Source organism: Epinephelus moara, chromosome 21 (genome assembly GCF_006386435.1).
Source record: "Epinephelus moara isolate mb chromosome 21, YSFRI_EMoa_1.0, whole genome shotgun sequence".
In the NCBI taxonomy this organism is placed as follows: domain Eukaryota; kingdom Metazoa; phylum Chordata; class Actinopteri; order Perciformes; family Serranidae; genus Epinephelus; species Epinephelus moara.
Genome location: NC_065526.1, coordinates 21,646,272 through 21,674,218, shown reverse-complemented (window position 1 = coordinate 21,674,218; position 27,947 = coordinate 21,646,272). Strand labels below are relative to the sequence as shown.

Sequence of the window (27,947 nt, the reverse complement as noted above, 5' to 3'; positions counted from 1 at the left end):
CAATGGAGAACTCGAGTGAGAAATCGTCAAAGAGTGTGCAGTGGTCTCATTAATAGTTGGTCCATTCTTGTATTTTGAGTAAAAACAAATATCTGCACTAACAGAAGTTCACAGGTAATCAATGTAATCTCCAATTTTGCTACTATTGTTTAGTTCAGTTGTGCATTGTGCAAAACCCTCCGTTGATGACACAGCCTTGATTACAATGGTTCTGCTCAAAACAAAAGACAGCACCAAGGTTACAGGAATCATGGACGGTACCAGTTCATGAACCAGAGCTAATTTGGTGGAAAACGGGTATGAAAGAGTTCCATGTAGAACCTTTCTACCAGGAACCATAAAGCATTCTTCCATGGGGACAAGCTGAAGAGCCCTTTATGGTTCTAGTTTGCATGTTTATTTCTAAGAATGTACTACAAACAGGGAGGCACATAAAATCAAGTGCACACACACTCACCCCTGCATGCTAATGATCAAATACATTAGAACTACATTTGACAGTGGTGCTCTTATAATAGTGAAGATAAATTTCCTGTTGAATCTCTACGAGCCCCCCTAGGTTTTATTTCACTGTCTACTTTTTTAATGCTATTTTCAACTTACCCTCCTGGCATTCAGGGCAGCATTTGCCAGGCTGGTAGACAGGGTTGACACATGGAGGAGGAGCACAATCTGCCACTAGACAGCGGGCGATGCCATCACTGTCACAAGTGCACTGCTCACACTCTGATGGCTGGGGAAAATGCACACACATATACACACAAACAGTGTGAGACTTAACATGGATCTTGTTTCTAATCAGCAGCTCTCACCAAGTCCTCCTCATGCCATCTCAAAAGGGGGCGCCATTTACCTCCAATTCCCGGCTGTATGCTCAAGTTACATTCCAGTACCACACTGTAATTAATTGGCTCAGAGTTTTAGAAGGGAATACACTGCAAAAGATGTGCATCAGCTTACACTAATACAAGCTTATGAAAATCGTGACATGGGTATAAGTTACATTTCTTTTGTACTATGCTTGTGCATAGTTACACATTTGAATGAGAGGCAACAGTAACTGCAGAACAAAGTGGAACCTGCATGAAACAGATCAGTGACAGGGTTTACACATAAACAGTACTGAGCTGCTACTCACCTTTTGTTTTGTAATATGTGTGATAGGCACTTGTTATTTACAATCTGGGTCTACTGCACATCACCTAAAACTCACCTTTCTGCAAAAGCACCCCCTGATATTAAAAACAAGTCTAATACTGCACAGATATGCAAATATACTGTAGTTAATCGCTCTGCAGTGACATTTTAACCATTTCTAAATGATGCTGCAGTATTTCCTTTTGAGATAGTGCAGATTGGCAATTTGGAATTTAGCCTACTGCTGTATTCATGTAGCCTACTCTACCCTTGCAAAACTAAATAAGCTTGCCCTTAATGAAAGTTAGGAGCCACCACAAACTAAACAATACCTACTTTTGACCCCTTAATCACAGGTTATGGCCTGAGTGTGGTGATAACTTGTGACTTGTTTTACTTTTTGGACTGTTTCAAGCATTTTTAGACACAAAATATATCAAAATATTTTAAGTATTTTATAAGTAAGTTGCAAAAACAAGAGAAAAGTTAATAATCCCCCAGATTTTTCTTGAGACCTGACCTCTAAGATAGATATTTTGGGTGAGTATTGTGTTTATAATTACATATGACAAAAAAAAAGACAAATGATCTCAAAACATTTAAGGTTATGAGTATCTATAGGGTCGTGTAGTTTCTACCCATCCTGGAAGCCATGACAGTATCCCCATCTTTGCAAGCTACCATGTGTCATCACTTTCAGGCTTACCTGGAAGTTCTGCCCCAGCTCGTACACCACTCCACGGTACTCACAGCCGATCTTCTCGCACCTGGGGCAGCAGTCGGTGGGGTAGTGGCTCACATGGATGCATGCAGCCGGCAGAGAGGTGCACTCAGTGCGGGAACACGCGGAGCCCTCAGTGGTGCATTCACACTGGGTGCAGTGATCAGAGTCCAGGAAATACCATTCCCCCAAGAAGTATATGCTGCCGTTGGCCTCACAGGTGCTTTCCTGCTGCCCGGCGACTGAGAAGCCAAAACCAGCCTGCGCGCAAAACAGCAGTGCCAAAACGGCTGTGCGTATTTTGCGCTCCAAGGAAAGACGCTCACTGAAAACCATGGTGATTTATTTGATTCACCTTGTCCAAAGCTAAAAGTTAATACGAAACATCCACTGTAGTCCAGCTGGGATTTATTCTGTAGACGGGTCGACCCAAGTTTGTTACATTGTTACTGCCCGCAAGAATCTTTGGCGTTACCTCAGCCTTCCCTCCACAGCGGTCTACTGGGGCTGCACATACTTCTGCAAGGAGCCCGGAAGGGGGTGGAGGTTGGGGGGCATGAAGAGGGAAAGTTATATTCACTGCCTCTCATGAGGGTTCACACGCCAGTCTCAGCTGATGTTTGTTCCTCCCCCAATTTAACATTTTTAAGAATATTAGTGCAGACTTTTACAAGAGCACAGGTGGTCTAATGTGTACATAGTTGGTTTAAGAAGTCTGTAAAATATAGAATATATATTTAGCCTGCATTGTTCCATTGTGCCATTATATATTGCAGTTTTATCGTGTCGTTTTGATTAAAAAAAAGCATATATAGGCTATGCATGTGCGTATATGAAAAAAAGAAGTCTGTGTTAAGATGCATAGAGAACCCAGCTGTTGACAGTTACCACAGATCTCGCGATATCTCCCCCCTAGCAACAGTAGAGTTTGCCCTGGATACCACAGCCTTGCTACATAGAAGCTGGGGTGAGCGTTTTTTCGTCTTTAGCAACATAGAAAATACATTTAGTAAAATTCCGTGTTTTACCCAAGCCTTTTTGTTATTTGATTGTTATTATTAGAGATACACCATGCAAATACTTATTGTTTGTGAAATAATCGGTTGTGTTGTTCAGGTGAAGACAGGTAGCCGAGCTGTCAATTAGCTAACTAGCTAACGGTAGCTAACAACAGCTGTGGATACAGCAGGAGGAGCCTTAGTAACCCGGTAATATTTGGGGTTTTATTCCAACAAGCAGCTCCTCAACCTTTATTAATTGTACGACATTAATGTTAACCAGTGATAGGAGAAGCATTGAAATGTTTAACGTAAGAAACGTTAAGCATTGGCTGCTTTACAGAAAGTTTTAAAGATGCGGAAGTAATGCACCCTTAAATGCAAAAGTTAATGCAAGGTAACTTAAAGTTATTTGAGTGAGTGTAACATAAGTTCAAGAGAAAAAAAAATCTCACCATGATCTTTTGGGGCAGAAGTAGCTAGTTCTGGTTGTATATCAGCAAAATATGTATATGTAATATGTAATAAGTAAAAGTACTCAATGTGTAGCTAAGGCTATAAATCTACAGCTAGGATATTTTACAATATGAATATTTTGTTAGTAAAACCTTAATCTGCAAAATAAATAGAAGCTATAGCTGCCAAAAAATGTAGTGGGGTTAAAGGTACAACATTTATCTCTGAAATATGGGTGAGTATAATTGTATAGTTGAATTTGATACTATATTATTATAATGTATAATAAGTGTTTAGCACTGTCGCCTCGTAGCAAGAAGGATCCTGATTGGAACTCAGGGTGGGGAAGCCCTATGTGGAGTTTACAGGTTCTCCCCATGCCAACATGGATATTCTCTGGGTACTAGCTGTATATTGTGATGTTTGAGTTTCTCCCCCCACAGTCCAAAGACATGCAGATTAATTGGTGACTCTAAATTGTCCGTAGGTGTGAATGTGAGTGTGAATGGTTGTCTGTCTCTATGTGTCAGCCCTATGATAGTCTGGTGACCTGTCCAGGGTGTACCCTGCCTCTTGCCCAATGTCAGCTGGGATAGGCTCCAGCACCCCCGCAACCCCTGACAGGATAAGCAGTCACGGAAATTAATGAATGAAGGAATAATTATAACTGATAAAGTTAATGGTCTAGAGTGCAGGATTTAGTGGCATCTAGCAACTGAGGTTGTAGACTGCAACCAACTGAAACTTCTCCCGTGCAGGAGAACTACAGTGTCCTTGTTTAGAGCCAGTGTTTGGTTTGTCTGTTTTGGGCTACTGTAGAAACAATATGGCAGTCTCTGTGAAAGAGGGCCAGCTCCATAGGTAAATATAAATTGCTCATTCTAAGGTAACAAAAACACCACAAATCTTATTTTCAGGTGATTATAAACTAAAGGAAACCTAGCCTACATATTACAATGTATACAATTTCTGCCAGTGTATCCCCCTAAATCCTACACACTGGACCTTTAAGTATAAGTTTGTGCTCAAGTGCTGCATTTGACTAAATGTAGTGAGTTACATTTTACCGTGTTTATGTTTGTCTCCATTCCTTCACTGCCAGATCACCATTCTGATGCAGACACCCAATGAAAACCAGCTCTGGTGTCCTGGCCAGTCCCTATGGAGCCTGATCGTTGAACATGTTCATGAGTCAGAGCTGGATAAGATCCACACAGCACTGGGCCTCTCTCTGATTGATATGTATACCGAGGTGCACACTGAGGTGAGTGTTTGAATGACTGCACTATTTCTGATTTCTTTTTTTTTTTATTATGTAGCTACCACATATTTGCTTTTAAGTTGGAACATTCCTCTTCAGATTCAGCGGGCAGAGCTTGTTTCATCATTCATGTTTTATTCGTTCAAAGAGTTCAGACACTGGGTCTGTCTCTGATAGCATCCCACAAGAATACCACCACACCATCAACAAGAATTTCCTTTTCAGCTCAGTTTTGGGGTGAAAGAAAAAAAAAACTTTGCTCAGCTAAGCATTCCTGACCAAACAATTTATGAACTGCAGTGTGAGGTTGTGTAAGTAGGTTAGTTTGGCTGCATACACTCATTAATCCCCAGACTCCCTAATAAAAGTGAAATGTGGGTTAACTGGCACTGTCAGTGCTGCAGTGAAGTCCAAATGTGAGCCAGGCAGACAGACATCAATATTTGCTCAAGGCCAGCTAGACAGTCTGCCCTTAACAAAGCCTCTTGCATGAAAAGCACTCAGCTCTGGCAAAATGACCTCACCTGAGAAAGTCTTGCAGGTCGATGAGAAACATCTGCGGCTAAGGTAGAGCGGCACACACCTCACAAAATAGGTTAAATCATGGTCAAGACTGGTGTTAGGGTATTGAATTTAATTTGAAGAGGCAAGCATTTTGAAATGGATGGGGTAAAATGATTCCAAAGAAAAACGGATTGACCCCTTAAGTGTGGTCACAAATCATGAATAAAAGTTGGAGAAGAATTAAGAAATATGATCAAATTTTAAATAACAGGAAAAGTCAGTAACACTTTACTTGAAGTTATCTACATAAGGGTGACATGACACTGTCATAACTATGACATGACACCATCATGAACTTGTCATAAACATTATGTACATGTCATAAACATTTATGACTGCTATCATTAAGTGTCATTTGGTTTCTGTAATGACAAGTTGACATTGTTTGGGTTGTCTTGATTATGACAACTTGACATTAATCAAAGTGACATTACCAGAAGATGTCTTTGTCATGACAAGTTGACATTAAATTTGTTTGGGATGTCCTTATAATGACAACTTGACATTAACCAGGATGACATAAATCCTAACATTACAGTTCAATGAAAATGGCTCAGTGGTTGACCTTAAATCTTAATGTGACAAAATGTGGCCTAGTCTACTGAGGAAACATTCCTTTCAAGCTGGATTACATAAGAGAGGTTATGCCATGTGCACTGAAGACCAAGTCTGTAGCTCTCACACAGGCACAAAGAATTCATCTTATCAGCACTTTCCGTGGGATATCAAAATCTCTGTATTTGATGTTTTCCCTCTGATGAAATGAATACAACCTCAGTCTGTCGTCTTTGCTTCCCCGCTCTCCTTCTTCTGCCACCCTCTATTGTTTCTTCTTTCGTGTGTTCAGTTTTGAAATCTCTCTATCTGTAGATGTTATCAGCCTGCAGCCAGCCAACAGGGCAGTCGCCATGTTTGAGAGCTGTCTCAGCTCTCAAGCAGTGCTATGTAGATGCTGACCACATATTATTTTTGTAACAGTTAACATGAAAAAAAAAATGACCTGACATCTACAAAACACACTGAAGCATGCAAGACTCCCTCCCTTTCGCACACACATGAACATACCCACATACACTCATATTTCATTTGCCATTGAGTCATCAAATTAAATGTCTTTTTACATGACAAAAACTGGATTTAAAGCATTGTTTCAGGAAGCATTAAACCAAAAATCAAACTACAATGATGCAGAGTAATTCAGCTCATACACACACACACACACACACATGCACACACAAACACAATCATACACAGAATGAGGCCCAGCAAGCTCAGTGAGTCAGGGGGTCGGTATAACAGGGTTAAAGAGGCTAATCCTCAACTGTTGATAAGACCATTAGTGACACGTATTCTTTGACTCAATTGTGTATGTGTCTACGTAGAGAAAACAGACATGGGCGAGTTTTTACCGTGTGTGTGACTTCCAGTGTTGCACTGATGTTTTGTCACCTAAAGTTCAGTGTATGCAGTGGCTGGCTATATGAAGCCGCCAGACGGAAAGAACGACTTAAAGGCTGAGAGCTTTGAGAAATTTCCAGGGGAAAAAGGAAAAAAGCAAAACAAAGCACAGAGCGCCTTATTCAACTCCTTCAGTTATTACATTTACTGCAGGGTGGATCACTTCCTTTTCTCATGCTTTTCCCCCTGTCTGTATCTGCCTATCTCCAAGTCTTTCTTCTTCTGTTTTTCTCTCTCCTCTGTCCCTTTTTCTCCTTCAGCCATGTAATGAATTCCATCCCTCAGTGAGCCACTGTGAAAAGTAATAGTTGATCTGCAGACGACTCCTCCATTCCTCAACACCGCCATCCCTCCCTCCATCAAGGTCTCCATTGTCTCTGGCGGTTAGATCAGAGGGAACATTAGCCTCTCTTTTCAGGTCTCCCTACAAGGCCAATCTCTCTGTTCCTCCCTCCACACTCTCACAACTTTCTCTCCACTCTGAATGAAAATGAGCCCTTAAAGTTAAATGTAGTCTACAACCCAATTTAAATAATTCAACATAATAGCTTCTCGTAGGTTTTTTTAACTGACAGGTTTCAACAGCACTCCCTTAAAATAGCTCCTGCATGAGATCAACAGTCTCACAGCCGAGGGAGGGGGGAGAAATGATCCAGGAACGACTTGTTAGCTGGTGAGCCATGAATCCTGTAACATAAACACCTCAACACCCAAAGACAGACAGAGGAAGCCAGCATGAGTGGAAAGGGCTGTGTGTGTTGTGTGTGAATGCTGGTATGCGAGGACACACGCACACGTAGACACACGTGCAATGACCAGAAGCTGTGTGTTTAGTATCCTCCAGTGTATCCCTTTGAAGTGAAGTCTTGACTGCAACATGACAGAAATGATTGGCAGGCAACAGGTGTGGAGGCGTTAATGGCTTCCAGACTTCACTTGGACACATATGCACACGAGCATTCACATGCAAAAGTTTTCGCATCTTTTATTTTTTCACTGATTTTCCTCGAGGTGTTACATTCTGGTTAAATTATAGTAATTTTTTCAGCACAGGTTTGTGTGGAGGTGCAGAAAACAAGCTGCTGAGTGTAAAAGTGCACCTATGCTCCCGGGCGCTCAGCCCTTGTACCAACTCACAGAGGAAGTCACGCATAAAGACTGACCTTTTCCACATTGTTTTTTTTTTTTTTTTTTTACAATTCCTTGATCTGCAGTGATAATCCCACTGTAGCAAAATTACAAGAACTAAAAGGCTGCCTGGTCCTGCAACAGCTAGAGCTGTTTTGTCTCATGACAGGCAACACTAAGTGCATCATGCTCAGTCAGTGCTGCATGTAGTGAAGTGTGACACAGTGAAAGCAACAACAGTAAAGTATGAGACATAAGTAAGGCCTCTTCTCATCAGATTTACAGATTTTCATTAGAAATGTATTGGTTCAAGGAAAGTTTCACTCAGATTTTATGTTTCAGGCAGATCTGAAAATGTTTTCATAAGTAGAATGTGAAGAGAAAAATGGAGATGGTTACTCACAGTAAGTGAAAACCAGTTTAACTTCAACATTTGTGATGAAAGTTGGTGGTGTTCTTAACATTTTCATTCAGATTTTTGTATCAATTATATTTTCATCCATCCATCCGTCCATTTTCATCCGCTTATCTGGGGCCGGGTCTCGGGGGCAGCAGGCCAAGCAAAGCACCCCAGACGTCCCTTTTCCCAGCAACGCTTTCCAGCTCCTCCTGCGGGACCCCAAGGTGTTCCCAGGCCAGATGAGATATGTAATCCCTCCAGCAGGTTCTGGGTCTGTCCCAGGGCCTCCTACCAGTTGGACGTGCCAGAACACCTCCAATGGGGGGCACTCAGGATGCCCAAGCCACCTTCACTGACCCCTTTCGAACTTGAAGGAGCAGCAGCTCTACTCCGAGCTCCCTATGAATTTCCGAGCTCCTTACCCTATCTCTAAGGCTGAGCCCAGCCAACCTTCTTAGGAAACTCATTTCGGCCTGCTTGTATCTGTGATCTCATTCTTTCGGTCACCACCCAGAACTCATGACCATTGGTGAGGGTTGGGACGTAGATGGACCAGTAGAAGCCCCACCTTTCGGCTCAGCTCCCTCTTCACTACAACTGTCCGGCATAGCGCCTGCATCACTGCAGAAGCCGCACCAAACATATATTATATAAATATATATTATTTATTTTCAGATTTTTAAATATTTTAACACATTTACGTTTACTTTTTTTCTTGACCGAAAGCAGAACATGTTGAGCTCTATGTTTCTAGCCCAGGGTATCAGTCCAGGATGCCTATATATATGAGATAATTTGGTCAACAGTGCCTCTTAATCCCGAAAGAGCAAACAGTGTAGCATTCAATATAAGTGCTGCGTATAGTTGAATTCTTCACCTACCTGCATTACAGAGTATGCACCGATACACTCACAGTATATTTGCTTCTTCACAGATTGTAGCCGTATAGACTCGCTGAGACTCGAAAGAAAATAAAGATAATCCTCCAAAGCCTCTCCTGAGACATGAAAAGTCCTGCTATCATCCTCAGTCAGGGAGGCTGTCAGGAGAGTCACTGGATGACGGATGTCTGGATCACTGCTTGCAGCATATTGCAAGTGGACTGTCCACTCTGCTTTAAAAAGAGAGGTCCACTAAATCCAATAAAAATGCTATCAGTTATCAGCGCCGTCACTTGGTGCAGGAAAATAAGCTGTCAGCAGTGACATCAATATCTTATTACTAAGATATTGCACGTATAACCCCTAATTTTCTTCCCTAACCATAATAATAATAACAATATTTGCAGGCGGAGATGTGGCACAAGATGTGGCAGGCAAGCCATCAAGGAAACAACTGGAGCAGGGCAGGGACCCCACTCCCACGTCAGCAGGCCTGTCCTCTAGCCGACCCACCTGCAGTCAAAGAGCTGGTGAGAGCTGAGGTCAAGATGTTACTTCAGACTCTCAAAGAGAGAGTCAGCGGGGAGGGAAGGTAGGTGTAAGATCTAACACACACATCTACACTACTGTGGATTGTTAGTGAATGATTGATAGTTTTTTACCTTTGGATGGATTGCCCCAAAACATACAGCACTCACTGTGAGAGGAGGGCTAAGAACATCATTAAAGACATTACACACCCTGGACATCAACTGTAAAAGCTCCTCCCATCAGGCAGGCAATTTTGCAAGAGCAAATGCACTGAAAACAGCTTCTTTTCAAAAGCAGTAGCACTTCTGAGCTCAATCTGACAAGACTGATGAGCTGCCGTTATTGGAGCACATGCCATATTCAATCCAGATCTGTCATACTGCACCTTCATTGGAGATGTACTGCTGTTTGCACACACGTCAGCTGTATTTTTTAAATCATTATATACCTTATATTTTCATTTATACTGCTTAGATTCTGTACTTTTAATCATTGAATATTTATCTCTTATTGAATTTTTGCCTTATTTTATTCTTTGTAAACATGTGTGAAGTTCTTAATACAGTTCATATGAGGATGACACAATTGCAATTGTTTCATGCTTGCATAATGACAATGGAGCTCGTGAAACTTGAATGGATTTTAATTTATGTCTATTTGTACAACATAAGGAAGCCATTAAAGACACTAGGAAAGAAACTGCATTACTAATGCTAGTGAGAGTAATGGGGTTTTGTTATGAATTACCGGAAACAAAACACTAAAAAATCTACAAACACCACAATCCATCAAAGCTGCACAGTAGTGCAGTGGTAAGCACTGTCACCTCACAGTATGGGGGGTTCGAACCCACTGGCTGGCTGGGGCCCTTCTGTGTGGAATTTGTATGTTCTCCCCGTGTCAGCGTGGGTTTTCTCCAGGTACTCCAGCTTCCTCCCACTGTCCAAAGACATGCAGGTTAGGTTAACTTGTGACTTTAAATTGCCTCTCATCCAGTGTCAACTCATTTGTTTAACTTAATGACAGCATACAAGATAGCAGAATTTACATTTTTGAAACCAAGTCCTCAGGAAATTTACTTTCTCTGCTTTCTGTTTGAATTAAAATTTAAATGTTTGACAGCTACAGGCTTAATAAAGCAGTTTAGTTCCAGATGTGTTAACAGCCATTGGATTCAACATTTGCATGATTATTTTTTCTAATATTCAGTAAACACAGTTTCCCTCTTGATCTAATTTAATAGTGTAACTTTTGCACAGATATTTGTTTATCCTGGTCAGTGGTTTACACTGAGCATGACGCTCTGGCTTTTTCACAAGCCAAGAGATGGTATGGATAAGTAGGTTAAGATCCTGCTCTCACACTATCTGTGTCATTTTACCCCCCCAACAAAGAGTGCCATAAAATGCTACATTGTGTTCCCACGTCAGTTACAAATGGGATGGAAAGCAGAGGAACAAAGGTGTTTGGCATTGGGATGTTGCAAACTGGTTTAGGAATTGTGGAACAATGGGACAATTATAGGAGGGAGACTTCCATGCATTCCACACTGAATGCCAACAAACAATTTAAAAGGCTCAGTCACTGCCAGTTTTATTGGATTAAATGTATGTTTTTACTTCAAAAAAGACTCATTTTAAATTTTACAGAATGCACAAAAATGCCTATATCGGATTTTTATTCAGTTTTTTGTTGGTAAAGTGCTCACAGGGAGAACATAATGAAGCTTGATACTCTGTCTGTTTTTTATAAAGCATAGCCATCAGGGAGTTATAAACTCCTCAAGAGGTCGTGATAAAACTTCCTAATTGCTGTTTGGTTTTTAATTTCTACAGCTAATCTTACAGCTCGGGTCAGAAATAAGCTTGTAGCAATTGGTAATTTAATGACATGTATTAAAATACTCCAAAGAATGTCATAAAAACTGTTGGCAGGATAATATTGGTAAGTGACACTGCCCCACATCCTTACATTACAATTTAAGGGCCTAATTTATGTATGAAAATGTGTTTGTGAGGAAGTGTGTGTGTGTGTGTGTGTGTGTGTGTGTGTGTGTGTGTGTGTGTGTGTGTGTGTGTGTATATGTGAGAGTCCCAGTATGTACGAGCTAGTAACTATCCCAGCAACCAGCTCGCTGCTGCCAGGAATGTTGCCCTGCGTCACCTCTCAGGTTTTGTCGAGGCCTTTTTAAGAAAAGCACAACATAAGATGGATTGCTCCCCGTTACTGTGACAAACCATTTATTGCCTGTCAATTTGTCAACTTCCTTTTTATTGTGATTTTCTTTTACTCTGTGTCCATTTATGTGTTGTTAAACTACAGGCTGCAGGCAAGTCTCTAGTGGTTTGGGGTCTTTTTTTGTGTGTGGTATCATCATCCTCAGTCTTCTGTTAGGACCTGCTGGTCTTACAGATTTGTGCTGACCTAATATGTAGAATCTGCATTAATTTTTACAGAAATTACTAAGTTATTACATTTTTTGATGCCTCATTTGAACCATTCCTAAAACAAACAATTCTAAGGCCACTGTACAAAAACCCCCACAAACACCCACAAACATCTGGCTTTTGTCTTCAGTGGGAAAGGTTACAGTTGGTTTTCTTTCCAGGGACAAATGACCCTGCAGTAGTCACCGTGTTTTTGTTGACATCAGCCTTAATCAGCAGTGATGGAAACATGACACTCGGCCAGGCTAGCTAATTTTTGTGATTTTTCTTGTGCCTCTTCCCTGACTCTTTATCTCAGCCACAAATTCTAGTTGTCTCCGTCCAAAGAGCGCTGGAATATTGTTCCAAAGTAGTCGGCACGGAAGTTTGAAAGAAAGGCTGAAAAAGTAGCAGATATAAAAGAAAACAAAAATGAGACATTTCACTGTCCTTCATACTGCTTTATACTGTTTACTAACCCTGTCTTGCATGCATGATGTTGAATATGACATGCCACAAAACAAAACAAAACAAAAAACAGAGAGGCAAACTCATCTACTGCCATTGGAAAGGAGTATATGACCTACTTTGGGTGCCCAACTGCCATGCCAGTGACTTTATGAGACTGTACCTTTGCACAGTGGTGCTTTGACATCAGCACACTAACTAGCGTCCATGATGTGGACATGCTCACAGTGACAATGCTGATGTTTATCAGGTGTAATAATTACCATGTTCACCATCTTAGCTTAGTGTGGTAGCATGCTAACGCCCTGTTTTAGCACCTGTGTCTTTAAGCCCTCCTTCTGAAAAGTCCACTCTGCTCTGACTGGTCAGGATTTCCTAGGTCTTCCATATCTGCAGTCCCTGCACCATTCAGTCCATTCTCTGCACCATAATTGCAGCCTATGGAATCAATGCATCAGAGTATCGCAACTCTTTCTACTGTGAAAAATCACCAAGAAAAGCTGCAAAATGCAACTAAACATGTTCCAGCAGAAATATGACCCAAAGTGGGGGAGAAATTTACAACATTGGCAACCAAGATGACATGTTTAGCTAATGTTAGCATGTAGCTACATGTAGCAGTGTAGGCTATGTAATGTAAAAACTTGCAGTAGCATGCTTGGAATAGATGATCATATGAAGAAATCTGTCATGGGCTGACATTGCCAATAATGACTAATTAGCACTAAAAACAAAGTATAGCTGAAGCTGATGGGAATGTCATTAGTTTTGCAGATATTTTGTCAGAAACCAAAGTATTGGTTGAGCTGAAATGTGACCTGATGATGCTGCTAGAGGAAAAGTCAGAAGATCACCAAAGTCATTCATCAGTTCATCCCAAGGAAAACATATATCTATTCCAAGTTTTATGGCAGTCCATCCAATAGTTGTAGAAACAGTTTACTCAAATATACAAATGTGAACCCCATGGTGGTGCCAGAGGAAGAGTCAGAAGATCATCAGCATCATTGACATTCACCCTCTGAGGACCATGAATGTCTGTATAAAACTGTACGTAAATCCATCCGATAGTTGTTGAGATATTTCAGTTTGGACCAGAGCAGTGGACCGACCAACACTGTCATCTTTAATGCACAAACAGCTGCAGTTGTGCTTTTATTTAAATTGAAAAATTGTAAAGTGTTGTCCCCTGCAGAACATAATATATTTCACGCATCACAAGAAATAGAAAATGTATAATGCAACTCTGGCGCTTGTTATGACAGCTCAGTTGACAGGGATTTATTTTGAAGTAATCTTACAGGGGTTTCTTTTAAGTCAGGATGACAGCAACGCCTGATGTTTAAGCTGACAATCCAATATCCATAAGGCCACAGGTCTGATGCCCACAACAGCACTGTGTCTTATTAAAGTGTCACTGAGCAAGACATGAACTGAGGCCTTACTAGCGCCACATCACAAGTCACTCTTGTAAAGTGCTTCGGCCCGGATGTAAATGGATTACTGAAAGTACCATTCAGAGGGAGAAATACGGCCCATTGTTATTGGCCGTGTAGGAGCACTACCAAAAAAAAGAAGTATTTGTGCCACACAGTCTGTGTCAGCACAAATCGCCTTTTCTCTTTGAAGTTGGCTTCGGTATACTTGTTGACCTTGATGCATGGTACTGCGGGTGAGTGTGTGTTTCAGGCCTTTGATCATTCAATTAGGCTAAGTCCCAAGTGTATATCAGCTGAATAGCTTTCAGGAGTAAACCCAACACACTTCCCTCGTAATAACACTTCCACTTAATAATGCTCCGCAGCCCTCTGTTTGTCAATTTAGTTCAATTTAATACGCTTTGTCGGCATGGAAATTGAGAAAATATTGCCAAGGCATCAAGATAGAGACCAGCATCTTTCTCTCTCTCATACTCTCCACTGGAAGTTGTTTTGTTTTGTGTGTGTGTGTGTTTGGGGGGATTGTAATGTAATTTACCAGACATGTTAACTGAGAACACTTTCCTATATTTGCGGCAAAGGCCTAACGAACTCATTTGTTGGAAACCACATCAACAGGAGGGGGGTAAAAATAGCTCTCATTCCCATACCAGATTTGAACCATTTGAGGGTGTGTGGATGGGTGTTTCCCTTGTAAAAGTCATCTGATTTATCTTATTGGCTTCTGTGTGGTCCTGATCCCCCAGCTTTCCACCCACATTCACACACACACCCACATCTCCATTTCATTGTCTGAGTGCCTAGAAAAGACACATTTTCCCTCGTGTAGGGACTATAAAACCAAGCAGAGCTGACCAGGCTGTCACCCTGCCTGCTGCTGCCTACACCATCTGCTTGTTTCTTTTTCTCCCAGGGATCATTCAGAAAAGATAATCCTGCTGCTGTTTATCCTTTCCTTCCTGAGATCAGTTTTTTTAGATATTGTGAAATGAGCCTAGCCCTGATCATAGAGTTCTAGTCAGTGCACATGTTGTACTGCCAGGGGAACCAGCTCATCCTGCACAAAGAAAGAACGTGACTTCTGTTCAGGCTCACAGTAATTGAATCAATCAACTTAGCAATTAAAGGGGACTTATTATGCTCATTTCCAGGTTCATACGTGTATTTTGTATTTCTCCTGGAGCAAATTTACATGCTTTAATGATCAAAAACACTTTATTTTCCTTGTGCTGTCTGTGCTGAAACACCTGATTTCACACTATGTCTAAGACAATCAGTTTTAGCACCTGTTTCTTTAGCTTTGCCACGATTAATATGAACATCTGACATTGTAAGATTATATATATGGCATACTCAGTGCTTTACAAGTGACTGACAGTACAAATATGAACAGTAGAATAATTGCAGACAGTTATGCACATAGAACTGAAGTGATGAAAGTCAAGTAAAATAAAATAAAAATCTTTTTTCTAGAACTTAGTCCTTTAAAAACTGGGAGAGCTGCATATTCAGTGAACTGACTTGTATGTCTTGTTTCTGTGCTGTTGTTGCCATAGAGGTGGTGAGGAGCTCTTGTTTCGGTACAAACCTGAGACTGTGGACTACGCCATGAGTCACCTTGACAGCTGTTACAGAAACTGTACCAACCCTGGAGATACTGATAATGGAAGCAGGCAAGTAACACTGGTACAATACAACTTGAATATCTCACTGAAATGATAAACAGTGATTTTCAAATTGTCTGAAATCTCATTTAATCTTCTTTTGTCTTCAGACCGAGTTCTCACTGCTCAGTCCAGTCCAATGCTGAGGATGAGATTGAGGCAATGAGAGACAAGGTGAATGTCACTGATATTGACCAAGTGGTGGAGCGCCTCAGGTAATTTGAATTGAGCAGTGTTTCACAACTTTTTCAGCTTGTAACTATAGCTCTACAGATACCAAATTTTAGGGCAATACTGATATCGACATTTGGGAGTTTAAAAAAGTGACTCATAATTAACACAGAACATGAACACCAATCATGTTAATGGTGTTCTCTTAGGTTTGTTAGATTTGTATTTTTGAAGAATTACGATCAAGATACATACTAGCAGAACATTTAGGCATTAAAAATTGCAATTTCTTATGACTTACTGGCCAACATATACGCCCATACAGATATACCTGAAATAAACTATATGTAGTTCTACTTGTGGCCCTTGAAAACAAAGCTATCACTACCTGTGCCCCCTAATTACAGGTTATGTAACATGAATTTTAAGTGATTTTTCCACTAGAGGACTAAATATCCAATCTGAAAAGAGCAAACATTAAAGTGGAAATAGACTGGATTTTTCCTTTAACTTATCATTATTGAGTTAATGCTGATTGCAAAGTGTAATGGCTATAAAATAGTGACACCATCAGTGTTTAGGCTAGTTCCCTAAAGACCAAAACACACCACTACCCAACGGCATTCACCAAAACAACCAATCCTTTTTTTTGTGTACAGCCCCATACCAGTGATGTTCGTCCCTTTACGCCATTGTCCTATTTCCAGCTTCGCCACCCCTGAAAAAACATACTTTTTCCCCACCTGCTCACTGTTTGCACATCCTGGCTCCTGTGGCAGCTCGACTACCTCCTCACCTCTTGATGTCGTCATCTCTTGTATGTGTTAAATAATGGATGAGAAGAGACTACTTGTTGAGGTCGAGAATCATCCCACGCTAATGACCCACAGTCCTATTATTATAAAGGCAATGGCCAAAAAGATATTGCCTGGGGAGCCACAGCTCTGGTGATTGGCTCTTCAGGTGAGAAATAAAGTTTAATTAGTGGGTGCCCACACATGATTTTAAGCTAACACAGACATGGAAGAAGCAGAGATCTTTTAGTGAACATAGTAATAATGGTGTGTGGTCTGCCGTTGACGTGCTGCAGTGTGAAGCTTCTTATTGGTGCTAGGGGCTGCACTTGATGCAAGTGTGAAGCTTCTTATTGGTNATAAAGGCAATGGCCAAAAAGATATTGCCTGGGGAGCCACAGCTCTGGTGATTGGCTCTTCAGGTGAGAAATAAAGTTTAATTAGTGGGTGCCCACACATGATTTTAAGCTAACGCAGACATGGAAGAAGCAGAGATCTTTTAGTGAACGTAGTAATAATGGTGTATGGTCTGCCGTTGACGTGCTGCAGTGTGAAGCTTCTTATTGGTGCTAGGGGCTGCACTTGATGCACGTCAAATGACATGACGTAGCACTTTGGCGGCAGTGTGTTGGTAGCTTAAGCCTCGCTTTTATCATGCAAATCCATCTACGCTTGATATACAGCATTATGAAAGTGTGTCAACCATTGCACAACCAAAACAGGAAGAGAACAGTTATTTAAGCAGCCATTATAATAGCTATCGGTAGCTATCCTCAGTTACCAGAATATCAGTTAAGTTCTCTGCAGTTACTATCCCCCAGTCTCCAAAATGGCTGATGGTGGAACAACTCAAGTAACTGTGGAAACTACCCAGGGAAAAAAAGAGGCCTGTTCCAAAACTGAAAAGTTGTCTGTTTCCACTTTTAACAAAAGGTAAACATAATTTTATGCAACATAATTTTGTTTAATCACTCAGTGACCCCTCAGATCTTTCTTGGGTCCCCTTGGGTGGTCCAGACCAACAAGTTGGGAACCACAAGTGTAGAGGATCAACCTGGATGACAGCAGGATATACAGTGTATACAGATTGAGTAAACAACACATGTCACACTGGTACAGTACAAAAGAACATGTCTTGTCTGGACGATCTGATATTTGTAACACTAACTAGCAGAGACACACTGCATAGATTGTGTAAGTGTGTTTTTTTTCTGTGTGGCATAGTTTATATGTGCTCTGTGAGTCTGTAAGTGAGTTCCTCGAAGCGTTTTCCTATTCCCCTGTTTCCCCCTTAATTTCCCCCCAACTCTCCTTGGTGGCTTCTGTCGCTGCCCTCCCTCCTTCACTCTCCATCCCTCATTTTCTTCCTCCATCCCTCACTTTGAGGCCCACGGGGCAACACAGTCACTGGGGCTACCTTGGAAGAGAGCCTTCCTCTCCCTCTCTCCCCCTCTCCGCCTCACTCTTTCTCTCCCTCTCTTTCCCATTTCCTGACTCGACCAGAACAAAAGGCCCCATTGTCAGAAAATGGATCCCAGAGCAGGCAGAAGTTTCTTTTTCATGTGAAGGAAGTGTATAAAGTCTACTACAGTTATGTAACCGGAGAAGGAGCAAGTGTGTGTATGGGGGAGAGATGGAGGGAAAAGAAAAATAGGACACTGTATCCTCAGTACCCTTATGGAAACTGTAGAGGATCAACTTTGAGCAGACACCAAATGCACCTATTCTGTTGTCACTGCCTCGGTTGTGTGATAGGGTTGTATCTTTGTGCTCATCAGTCTGCCACTGTGTGCTTTCCAGCATCTTAAAAATTGTGTATACTTGTCACAGATAACTTCAAGAATATATAACATTCTGCAAGTTATACACGCCACTTACTGAATTGATTATACTCTTACAGTGAGGATAATCAATGTTAAATATGTGGAAGAAAACAAGCAGCTACCATCAAAAGGAGCCTCAGCTTTTAACCAAGGTGTTTGCCTGTGAGTGCGTGTTGAGACTATAAAATGCATTTTCCACTTTGACCTAGATTTTAGTTTTAGGCTCAGTTTTTTTTAATGAAAAACAACTGGAGTACTGATGGTAAACATTAAGGCTTTCTTTCTTTTTACCTGTCTGTCAATCGGTCTAGGTGTGTCCTAACAGAGGAATGTGTAGCGCTGAAGAGGCTGGTGAAGCATTTTAAGGTAAGAAGTACAAGATGAAAACCAGCCAACTACCAAATGAATCTTTAATCCTCTTTGTTTTCCGGCTGCCAGTGCAATACTGATCCAAATCCTACAATCATTTATGAGAAACCAGGCCAAAACCAAAAATATCGATTTGCTATACTGATGCTGCTACAGTCATAATCAATATAACCTTGTAAGAACCCTGAGTTATGATGCTATGCTGTACTTGCAAGTCTGGACAGCCTATTATGAGGCATAATTTTACCTACCTGGTTTTAGAAGAGGGACCAAAGGAGAGCTGCACACTGTTAGGCTCCAAATAAATAGTTTATCTTTTTTTCTTTGCAAGGCAACATTTCGATCCTCAAAATCTTCTTCACATCGACTTGATTTTACCCTTAAATTTCTCTAAAGCTTCTTTACATAAAAAAATATCACAATATTAAAGATAGTTCTTGTCTATTGAAATACTCTTGCTTGTTATACTGTTTATTGCAGCTATACCAGAAAACAGAAATGAAATATTCCAGCTGTGTTGTGCATTCATTTTTAAACATAACTCTGTGTTCTGTGACCCAGGCAACATGAGTTCCAGTTGCTCGATTCAATGTGCACAATGTGTAGTTTGTACATATCTATAAAATTGTCAGATGGTGTCGTTTCTGAGCACTTCCATGACAAAGACACTGACTTCCTCGAACACAGGCATTCGAAACGTTTGAATCACACTTTGGACACCCTCAGATTGATCTGCTAACCCTCTATTGGCACTAAAACCCCGCCAAGGTTTCCATATAAACACTTGACGCACACACATTCCCACACAAGCTTGCACACACACACACACACAAAGGAAACCTGCGAGGGCTCAGTCTAAGCCTGTTTTTTTTTTTTTTTTCCCCATCTGTCTGGCCAAGAGCTTTGCAGTGCTGTGTAAGATCAATCTCCTTCCAATCATTAAAATGACTTAATACATATATACAGAGACATTTGGAGGCACACACACACACACACACACACACACACATAAAAGCAACAAAGAGACACACGTGCACGTCTACAATCTGGCTGCACTGTCATGCTTATCTGGCATTTTGAGAGAGTGAGTTAGTGAGGACCCAGATGTGGGACTATTCTGTAGACCAGATGTGGAAGTTATCTCTACGTATCCTCAGCGTGTGTGTGTTTATGTGCGTGTCTGCCTGGGAGTGTTACATATATTGCCAGTTTGACAGACTATTGTCAGTAATTTCTTCATCTATATACAGTTTTCTGTGTCTTTATCCCAGACTGAGTTGATGTGTTTCAGATGTTGAAGAACCAAAAGTGAATATAGTGTGTGACCATAGAGTAGCATTGTGCCTGTTGCATGAAGACCCACTCATTTAAATGTTGTTCTGTTAAGGAAAAACAAATAGGAGTGACGTGAAAGTCTTACTGCAAAGTTAAACCAAACAGCGCTGGTGTTGTCTGTGGGAAACCTCGTCAGGCATTTTAACTGTAGGAAACATATAAAGATATAAATGAAAACGGATGGGACATTATTAGAGCAGTGTGTTGTTCCAGTCTTAAATACCTGAGGGTGTGAGGCTAATTGTAGGGAGTCTTTTCTTGGTTGTCATCACGAGGCATTTACCGTAAAGGCAGGTAAATGTCTCTCTCAAAATGATCCTGTGGTGAAGCAGGAATGTTGTTTTTTCCCTGTGTAGAAATTGCCTCCTCAAGCGAAGAGTTGCTGTCTGGTGCGTGAGCAGGTGGGGTGAAGCTGTGGCTCAGGTGTTGCTGTGCTCTTATGGCATGAGTTTATTGTGCACTTCTGTTATTTGCTGCAGTGGTGGATGATGTTGAGGCCGTGCAGTGCAAGGCGTCGCTTCTTCATTTACCGTGACAGCTCATCAGTCCTTGGAAGGGAGCACACTGTAGTCAGACATTACGATCTTCTGTGTGATTTTTTAGCTTTTACTGTGGCATAAATCTTTAGAAAGACTTATTATGTACAAACTTGTTGATTCACAGGTCAGGTCAAGGTTTCACTTAGCCGCTCCTGCTTGGAGAAACATGTAGGAATATACTGTAAGGGAGGCTAAACAGGAAAGGTAGTGAAACTTACAGCCATGGTTTACAGTTCTCACTTTTTTCTAACTACTGACACCTCTTCTTTCCCTGCCTCAGGAAAGACGAGGTTAGTGCAGAAACACACTATTTTGAGTTTATATGCTGAAAAAGAAACACACCACTCTTTCAGTCATTCACTTAATCTGCTGCTTCTTATTCCCAGTACGTAAATGTGTTTGATGGAGCAAAGGAATTTGGATTCTGATCCAGATTGGAAGATTTTACCCAGAGTGACAATGCTAAGCAGGAAAACACTCAGACTTTCCAACTACAATCACATTTTTTAGATCTTGATTGTTACCATCTGTTCTGTGTATTTCAAGTCATAATTAGCTATGCCTGTTGCTGTATGTGTGAAGAAAATATGTTAAGTGTCAAGACACATCTTGTGACAGTGCTCGCCAGCAAGCTGTGCTGTACATTGTGTTCTGTCGAGACACTGTAAGTGTCCCGCTTGAGGACTGTCATGACTGTCTGATCAGCGCCACGTTTGGCGCAGCTGAAATTGCTATTGATTTAGTGTTATTCCATGCAGTTAAATGGAGCCAAATCAGGCATATAGAGGCTTGATACAGTATGATCGAATCGTAAATTTGTCCTAAACACAGCTGTGATGACCCATTTTCTCTTAGCAGGAGGGAGGAACATATTATGACTTAGTCCAGGAGAAATCCAAGAGTGACTTCCACATGCATGCACACAACACACAGTCTCAACTGTTTAAATAATGTGTGTCAGACGATTGAGAAAACTGTTTATTCAATCACCCTCAAGTGGTGGAAACTATGCTGAAATTATGGGAGTGCAGTGTTACCGCAGCTTTACAAAATAATTCACTGAACTGTTAATAATTGAATGTTTTTCAAACCAGTGTATGGACACTACTCAGTGCATTATGATGGCTGTTATGTCTCTTACCTGATCTAAAGCCACACTGAGCTCTCTCCATTGTTCCATGTCCTTGGCAACACGTTGAGCTTCCCTCCAAGTTAAGGTCATTTGTCTAGCACCAGCTCATCTGTCACAGTCCTGTACCAGGCCATTTTCTATTTCAGTGATGATGTTCTTGGTTTTATTTTTTTCCCTGTGTAATTGAAAGGTTGTGATGGTGTTTGGCCACAAGTCTCCTCTCTGTTATCTAATGTGTAAGGGATGTATGTTCTATTCTACAATCTACTATTACTCCAGTATTTGTTCTGCTGCTATCTAGATGTAATTCAGGGACTAGTTTACATGAATGCATCAATTACTTTATGTCATAACAGGTTGGCGGCGCTCTATATAAATTGGTTGAAGTTTCCCAGTCTGTTGCTTTTGTTGAAGGGATAGCTCAGATCTTTTGAAGTGGGGTTGTATGAGGTACTTATCCATAGTCAGTGTATTACTTACAGTAAATGTTAATTTGCAGGAGTACTGCCACGGAAGCTAAGCAATGCACTGCTTTTGAGGGATCAGCAACAAAATGTATTTTAGCCGCCTAAAAAAAAGGGCCAGATTCATTTAAGAAAACGACAATGCTGAGCTCGGTTCGGACTCACCAAAGTCAAACACGACAAACTAATCTGATGGAGGCATTGGTAGCCCAGTCGCTCCTGTGTTAAGTGAGCTAAATTATTTTTCATTAATGGAGTCTGGTGGCCTAGCCAAGAGCACAAATGGGAAACTGAAGCCATTAATGGCTTCCCCGTCGTAAAGGGCTGTTTGACTGCAAAGTAAAGCAGTGAAAATATTCTAAATAGAGCCTACACTTAAATTTACATTGATATTTTCAGGTGGGACTTTTTTTAAGTGGCTGAAATACATTTCACTGCTGCCCTTGTTCACAGCAGTACATTGCTTAGCTTCTGTGTCTGCACTCCTGTCTGCGTCTCCAAACTGGGGCCGTGTTGACAGACACCTACTGCATATTAGTATCTCATACAACACTACTATTCCTTTTATATGTGCTCATGATGTAGGTTAAAACCTTCAAGGCTTCTTGTATGCTCTCATAGCCACTTCAGTCTCAGCCATAGACGCGGCCTGCAAGGGACAGGTGGTAGTAATAACGTTATCAGCTGTGCTCTGTCAGTGCAAGAGTGCCATGGTGTTCCTCACAGTGTGATGTTGTCTGTGGCTGAGTAATTTGTCACTGGAGTCAGCAGAGATGGTCTGGTTTTACTGGTCTAAACTGGGCAGAGGTGGGCTGATGTTGATCAAGGTGATGAATGAGACTACTGACAAGTCATACAAGACAGGCGTGTTGTCAAAATATATGTTGTTCATCATTAGACTAGTATCAACAATCAGAGCATTGCTTGCATACATTGACTAAACTGAATAAAACATCTAAGCTAGATAAAGGGAGATTCTCTGTCAAGGTTTTTGCCGGTAGACCAACTAGATCATATTTGGCCAGTGTGGTTCGAGTATACTGCAGAACAGATGGCAGCCACCAAAAGCTGGATTTTGTGGCAAGAATGGTGACCCTTGTTCTCCTGTTTCGGGTTCTGCATCAGCTAAGGGATTTGCTGTGTATGTTGGCTGTGCAGATGTGGATTTGGGTTCCGGAGCTTCATGTATAGGAATAATAACAGTAACAGCTTTCCTAAAATATCAGCAAGTCAGCACCATGGTAATGGGTTCAAACCCCACATGGACCACAAAGCCTATTTTAAGAGTTTACGTATGTGTGTGTGGGTGAGAGAGGGAGTGTGTGTGTGCTGTAGAGTTGTTTTGGATTTCAGTCACTTCACTGTCAGAGACAGCAGACATACTTCGTCTGCAGCTCTGAAAGACACCTCTGGGAGGTTTGGGTTTGAATCCCACCGGGAAAACAGACCAAAAATATATGTCTTAACTGTCAGTCTCCAGGCCTGTGGGTGTATTTGTGTGCGTGTGTGTGTGTAGTGTGTGCGTGTGTGTGTGTGTGTGTGTGTGTGTGTGTTAGTGTAAAGTCTGTGGTTGCTATATAGACTCTCCATTAGTGTTTGTGCTTGTGTAAAATGAGGAGAGGAGGCTGCCAGTCACTCATAACAAACACACGAAGACACTTTTCAATCTCCCCCTCACACACACACATACACACATACGCGCACACAGCACTATGGTTTTCATTTGCTATGGATATAGATATTTGAGGTCAAATTATGATGGAAGACTGCTGCTCAATCGTTTAGCGGTCACACACACATACATACACACACACATTCCTCTTCTCCCTCTCCCATTTCTCTGTTATTTTTATCCCTTTTCCTTGTTCCTCTGCTATTTCCAAAGGCTCGTGTGTTTTCAAACATGTTTAATACATTTCCCTCCTGTTTTTCCACGTCCACTACTGTCACTGGAGGCAGACTGTGTCCTACTTTGTGTGTATTATGTTAAGTGCACTCAAACTACATGATTAAACATCAGCGCTTCCTCTAACTGCTCTGCGTCTCGTGTTTCTTGCAGGAAAATATTAAACAAAAGTGTCAGAGTCGATGTGAATCTAAGTCAGAACCTTCGCTTGCAGGTGAGTCCACACACTAGCAGTTTGGTGTTTTGCTGCCATCTGGTGGCATGTTATTGTTTAACACACAGTGTGTGAGGGGAGTTCTCTCTATCTCTTAAATCCCATTTAATCTGCAGCTCACTGAATAAATTTACAGATGAAATGAGAATGCTGATGATTTTACCCACCCTTCATTAGCTGTAAAACTCATTCTGTAACATACTTATGAATAAAAAAAAGAGCGATTGAGGACACCAGCCAAATCTATCTACTCTATGCCAAACAACAGTGAAACTAATTGAAAACTCCAGAGAGCAGTCTGGGTAAAACAGCAACTGAGTTCATTTTCAGAACTCAGTAATGAGTACTTGCTTTTTTTTCTATATGCACTAGATGATTGTAATCTTTTGATGGTTTTCTGTAATTACGTATCTGACAGTGTGTTTCAGTATTGTCAGACTTCTCAGTGTTGTTGTATTGGTGTCTGTGCAGAGTTGAGAGAGCTAAGAGGAGCCATACAAATGGACTTGGAGTGCTACCCCTCTCCGCTTCCCGCTTCAGCATCAGTTTCCTCCTCTCTACATTTGAAGGAATTGAAAAGCAGGTTCAGGTTGGTATGTTTTACTGTTACGACCCCTAGAAAGGCTCTATTTTTAAGAGAGCAATAATGAAAGAGTAGCAAAAAAACATTACAACATTATGTTATTTAACCATTTTTTTAAACCAATGTGACCACAAAATAAATCCAAATAAAATAAAAGGGAATGAAGGGACTTCCCACACAATGGGCCGTCTGACCTGGGCATTCCCCTTAAGCTAAACCAAAATTGGAAACCTAATAGAAGCAGAGTTTGAAACACCGGACCCATCACATCAAGCAAACAAATTACTTAAAACAAAGCAACTTAGATAAACGCTGCTGCTGTGACCAGAGGAGAAAGAGAGAGAACCAGTGGTCCTTTATACCTCTTTGTAGCTTTTCCCAACCAGGCCTGACAAGGTACACTTTAGGGTGTACCAAAATGTAACTAAAACACACTAGAACTAGAAGGGGGCACTTAGAGAGGGCAGACCTCTGCCAAGGCAGATGGTCCAGTCTTCTATGATATGCAAATCTGCAAACAAAACCAGTATCTGGATATATTTCCAAAACAATTTAGTGTGCACTGTAACAATTACTCTCTGTATGAAGTGTACGTGTGAAGGCTACCCCAGAGGATTACTGGTGCCTGTGAATGTGGCTTGTTGTGTATAATCATCGTATTTCTCCAGCTGGCTATAAATTGTAACTATAAAACTTTACTAACTTGTATGGCATTTATTCCGCCAAGGCCAAATGCCCTATCTTGCTATGTCAACAAAATTGAAAAATAATTTGTGTATCCGCCCCATGATTCGGAGCTGCTCCAAAATAAAATGCACTTTTCCTTGGCCCATGCTACACCCTTCCACCACGTTTCATGAGTATTGCGCCATTAGTTTTTATGTAATTCTGCTGAAAAACAGACAAAAAAACAAGCTGAACCGAGAGCATAACCACTTTGGCAAAGGTAATTGGAAGAGATGCACATTGTGACCATAACAATCACACTGAACAGTCCATACTTTAAGGGTATACTATACAGGATTGTTGGGTGCTGAAAGTAAAAGCCAACCCCAGATTCACTCTGGCATAGCATTTCATCTCGCATATTTCTGTGCTGTTTCTCTTTTATGCCTGCTGCTTACCGTCTGGCATCTGGTCGCTACCTTTCTATAAAGCCCTGACCTCAGGGCAGAAAATAAGAAAGTACAGGCAGAGAGCAAAGTCTTTGCAGAAAAATACACCACCACACACTTCTAATGGGTCATACGTGATGATTGAAAGGGGTTACTTCTGTATAAGTCTATACATTCTTTTTTTGTCTGTCTTTTTTAGGGAAATCCTGCATGTATATCTTCAAGTATCTGCTTCACAGTTGCTCATAATGTGTGCCTTCTCATTCCATTTAAGCTGACCCTGTATGCACAATGTTGCCATTGATTTACTGCAAAAAAATAAATCAAACTGCACTTTTCAATCTGATTTCCATTTTGTGACCTTTTCCTCAGACTGTCGGCAGGACAAAAGGTTTCTGATGAAACTCTGCGAGCTTTGAGCACTACCTCAGCCCTAAGACCACATCCACCTCCTCCTCTGTGCCACACTAAACCCAGGCCACCGCTCAGCGCTCCTCCCAGCAAAACCTCTACATCAGTTAAACTCATTAATAGTTCCTCACTATTAAGGACTCATGGACGGCATAGAAGCATATCAGCCTCCACTGGGCCTAGGAAAATACAAACACCTGTGGGCAACAGGATCACCACTCCTGGGCCTGCTTCACTTCCAGGGCCTGGCAGTGACCAGATGATGGTGAAAAGCATACACGACCCCAGTCTTTGTCCAGAGCAAGATAGTGTCGATATCCACTGCAGGACGACGACTTGTAGTCCCAGTCCAAGAAACGTACCCATTCACGAAATCCACCTGTCGTCCCATCGCAGTATTCACAGCCCGGGAAGAAAGTTTGATTTGTCACCACAGACGGAAAGAAAAAGCAGCAATGCCTGGAGATCAAGAAACACCAATACCATCCCCTCATCCCGTCACTGTGATGCAGGCAGTTACAGCAGCAATAGCACTGACCATTCTGTGTCAACAACAGTACAATCAAAGACACAAAATGGGCGACAGAATAGTACCTGTGAAAGTAGTTTACTGTCAACAACAGTGCAGACAGATATCGACAAGAGGAAAAGTACTTCTGAGAGTTTTCATGCCTGGGTTGGCAGTAGGAAGAGCAACAGTGGAATTGATGGAGATGAACAGCAAAGCCTTGTAGCTGCATGCACCCATCCAGCATCTATACGGATAAATGGACAATTCTTCACTTCCCACAAAAGACCACTTGAGGGCACTAGTAGTCGGCCGAAAGATGTCCAAGAGACACAGACAGAGCTGGAGTTTATCAAGTTTTACCAGCCAGTCCCTCCTGCTAGGGTGTCAACTTGAGATATGTCACTGACCAGACATCTGTGGCCAAAACAGGAAGAAAATTCAAGGGAGGTTTGGTACTGTCTTTTATGAGACTGCAAACTATTAAACATACTGTATCTGCTGGACATTTATTTCTTCCCACATAGTTATAAGACACCAAAGAGTCACTGTTATATTTTGGAGCTTGATGACTCTCGAGTTGCATAAATTGTTTTACTCTGGAATAATTTCAAAGCTGTGTCTGGTTTGTTTTGTTTTTGGTTTTTTTCCACTCCAAACAGCACTGATTAAAATGAACTTGAACTCTCAGTTATCTACAGACAGTGGATGTGGGTGATTGTAATGTTGTAGTGTCTAAATATTTAATTGAAAAATATGTTCTGTTAAGATAGGTCACGGCCTGTACAGCCCTGCAGACATGAAAAACACAACTAAGGCTTTACAAACCACAAAACAGATGTGTAATAATTGCTCGGGACGTTTTAACTGAACGTTAGAAAATGACAGGATATCTCTTTGTGGTTCTTAGAAGTATAAGTAATAACATAAATCATGGCTCAGATCCATTCAGTTGCTTCTGTTTCATGGAGCCATCGTTATTGTTAGTAACAGCTTTTACCACTATCTGCTGTTGATGATGAGATGATGCCATCAGGCTTTATGCACTATT

The 27,947-nt window shown here is 41.3% G+C and overlaps 2 protein-coding genes across 2 annotated transcripts; one reads left to right on the top strand and one right to left on the bottom strand.

Moving 5' to 3' along the window:
* Positions 1 to 402: 402 nt before the first annotated feature.
* On the bottom strand, positions 403 to 2,388 carry zgc:113531 (uncharacterized protein LOC541359 homolog). Its single transcript, XM_050032323.1, has 3 exons — positions 1,844 to 2,388; positions 604 to 733; positions 403 to 413 (listed from the first exon to the last, which is right to left on the bottom strand). The coding sequence occupies exons 1-3, from the start codon at positions 2,192 to 2,194 to the stop codon at positions 403 to 405; spliced, it is 492 nt and encodes a 163-aa protein (XP_049888280.1). The 5' UTR covers positions 2,195 to 2,388.
* Positions 2,389 to 2,784: 396 nt separating this feature from the next.
* On the top strand, positions 2,785 to 27,754 carry ccdc24 (coiled-coil domain containing 24). The gene is made up of 9 exons (XM_050074639.1): positions 2,785 to 2,825; positions 4,415 to 4,576; positions 9,412 to 9,596; positions 15,425 to 15,541; positions 15,643 to 15,747; positions 18,632 to 18,686; positions 24,219 to 24,279; positions 24,751 to 24,868; positions 26,350 to 27,754. Exons 2-9 carry the CDS (start codon positions 4,427 to 4,429, stop codon positions 27,290 to 27,292), a joined length of 1,734 nt encoding a protein of 577 aa, XP_049930596.1. The 5' UTR covers positions 2,785 to 2,825; positions 4,415 to 4,426; the 3' UTR covers positions 27,293 to 27,754.
* The last annotated feature ends 193 nt before the right edge of the window (positions 27,755 to 27,947 follow it).

What these genes read in the sequence shown, in the direction of transcription:
- zgc:113531 (XM_050032323.1), bottom strand. Translation starts at nt 2,194, where the DNA reads ATGGTTTTCAGTGAGCGTCTTTCCTTGGAGCGCAAAATACGCACAGCC. An exon ending in AGCTGGGGCAGAACTTCCAG is followed by an intron (nt 734 to 1,843) that starts GTAAGCCTGAAA and finishes CATTTTCCCCAG; the next exon opens with CCATCAGAGTGTGAGCAGTG.
- ccdc24 (XM_050074639.1), top strand. Translation starts at nt 4,427, where the DNA reads ATGCAGACACCCAATGAAAACCAGCTCTGGTGTCCTGGCCAGTCCCTA. An exon ending in ATACCGAGGTGCACACTGAG is followed by an intron (nt 4,577 to 9,411) that starts GTGAGTGTTTGA and finishes CAATATTTGCAG; the next exon opens with GCGGAGATGTGGCACAAGAT. An exon ending in CAAGTGGTGGAGCGCCTCAG is followed by an intron (nt 15,748 to 18,631) that starts GTAATTTGAATT and finishes CAATCGGTCTAG; the next exon opens with GTGTGTCCTAACAGAGGAAT.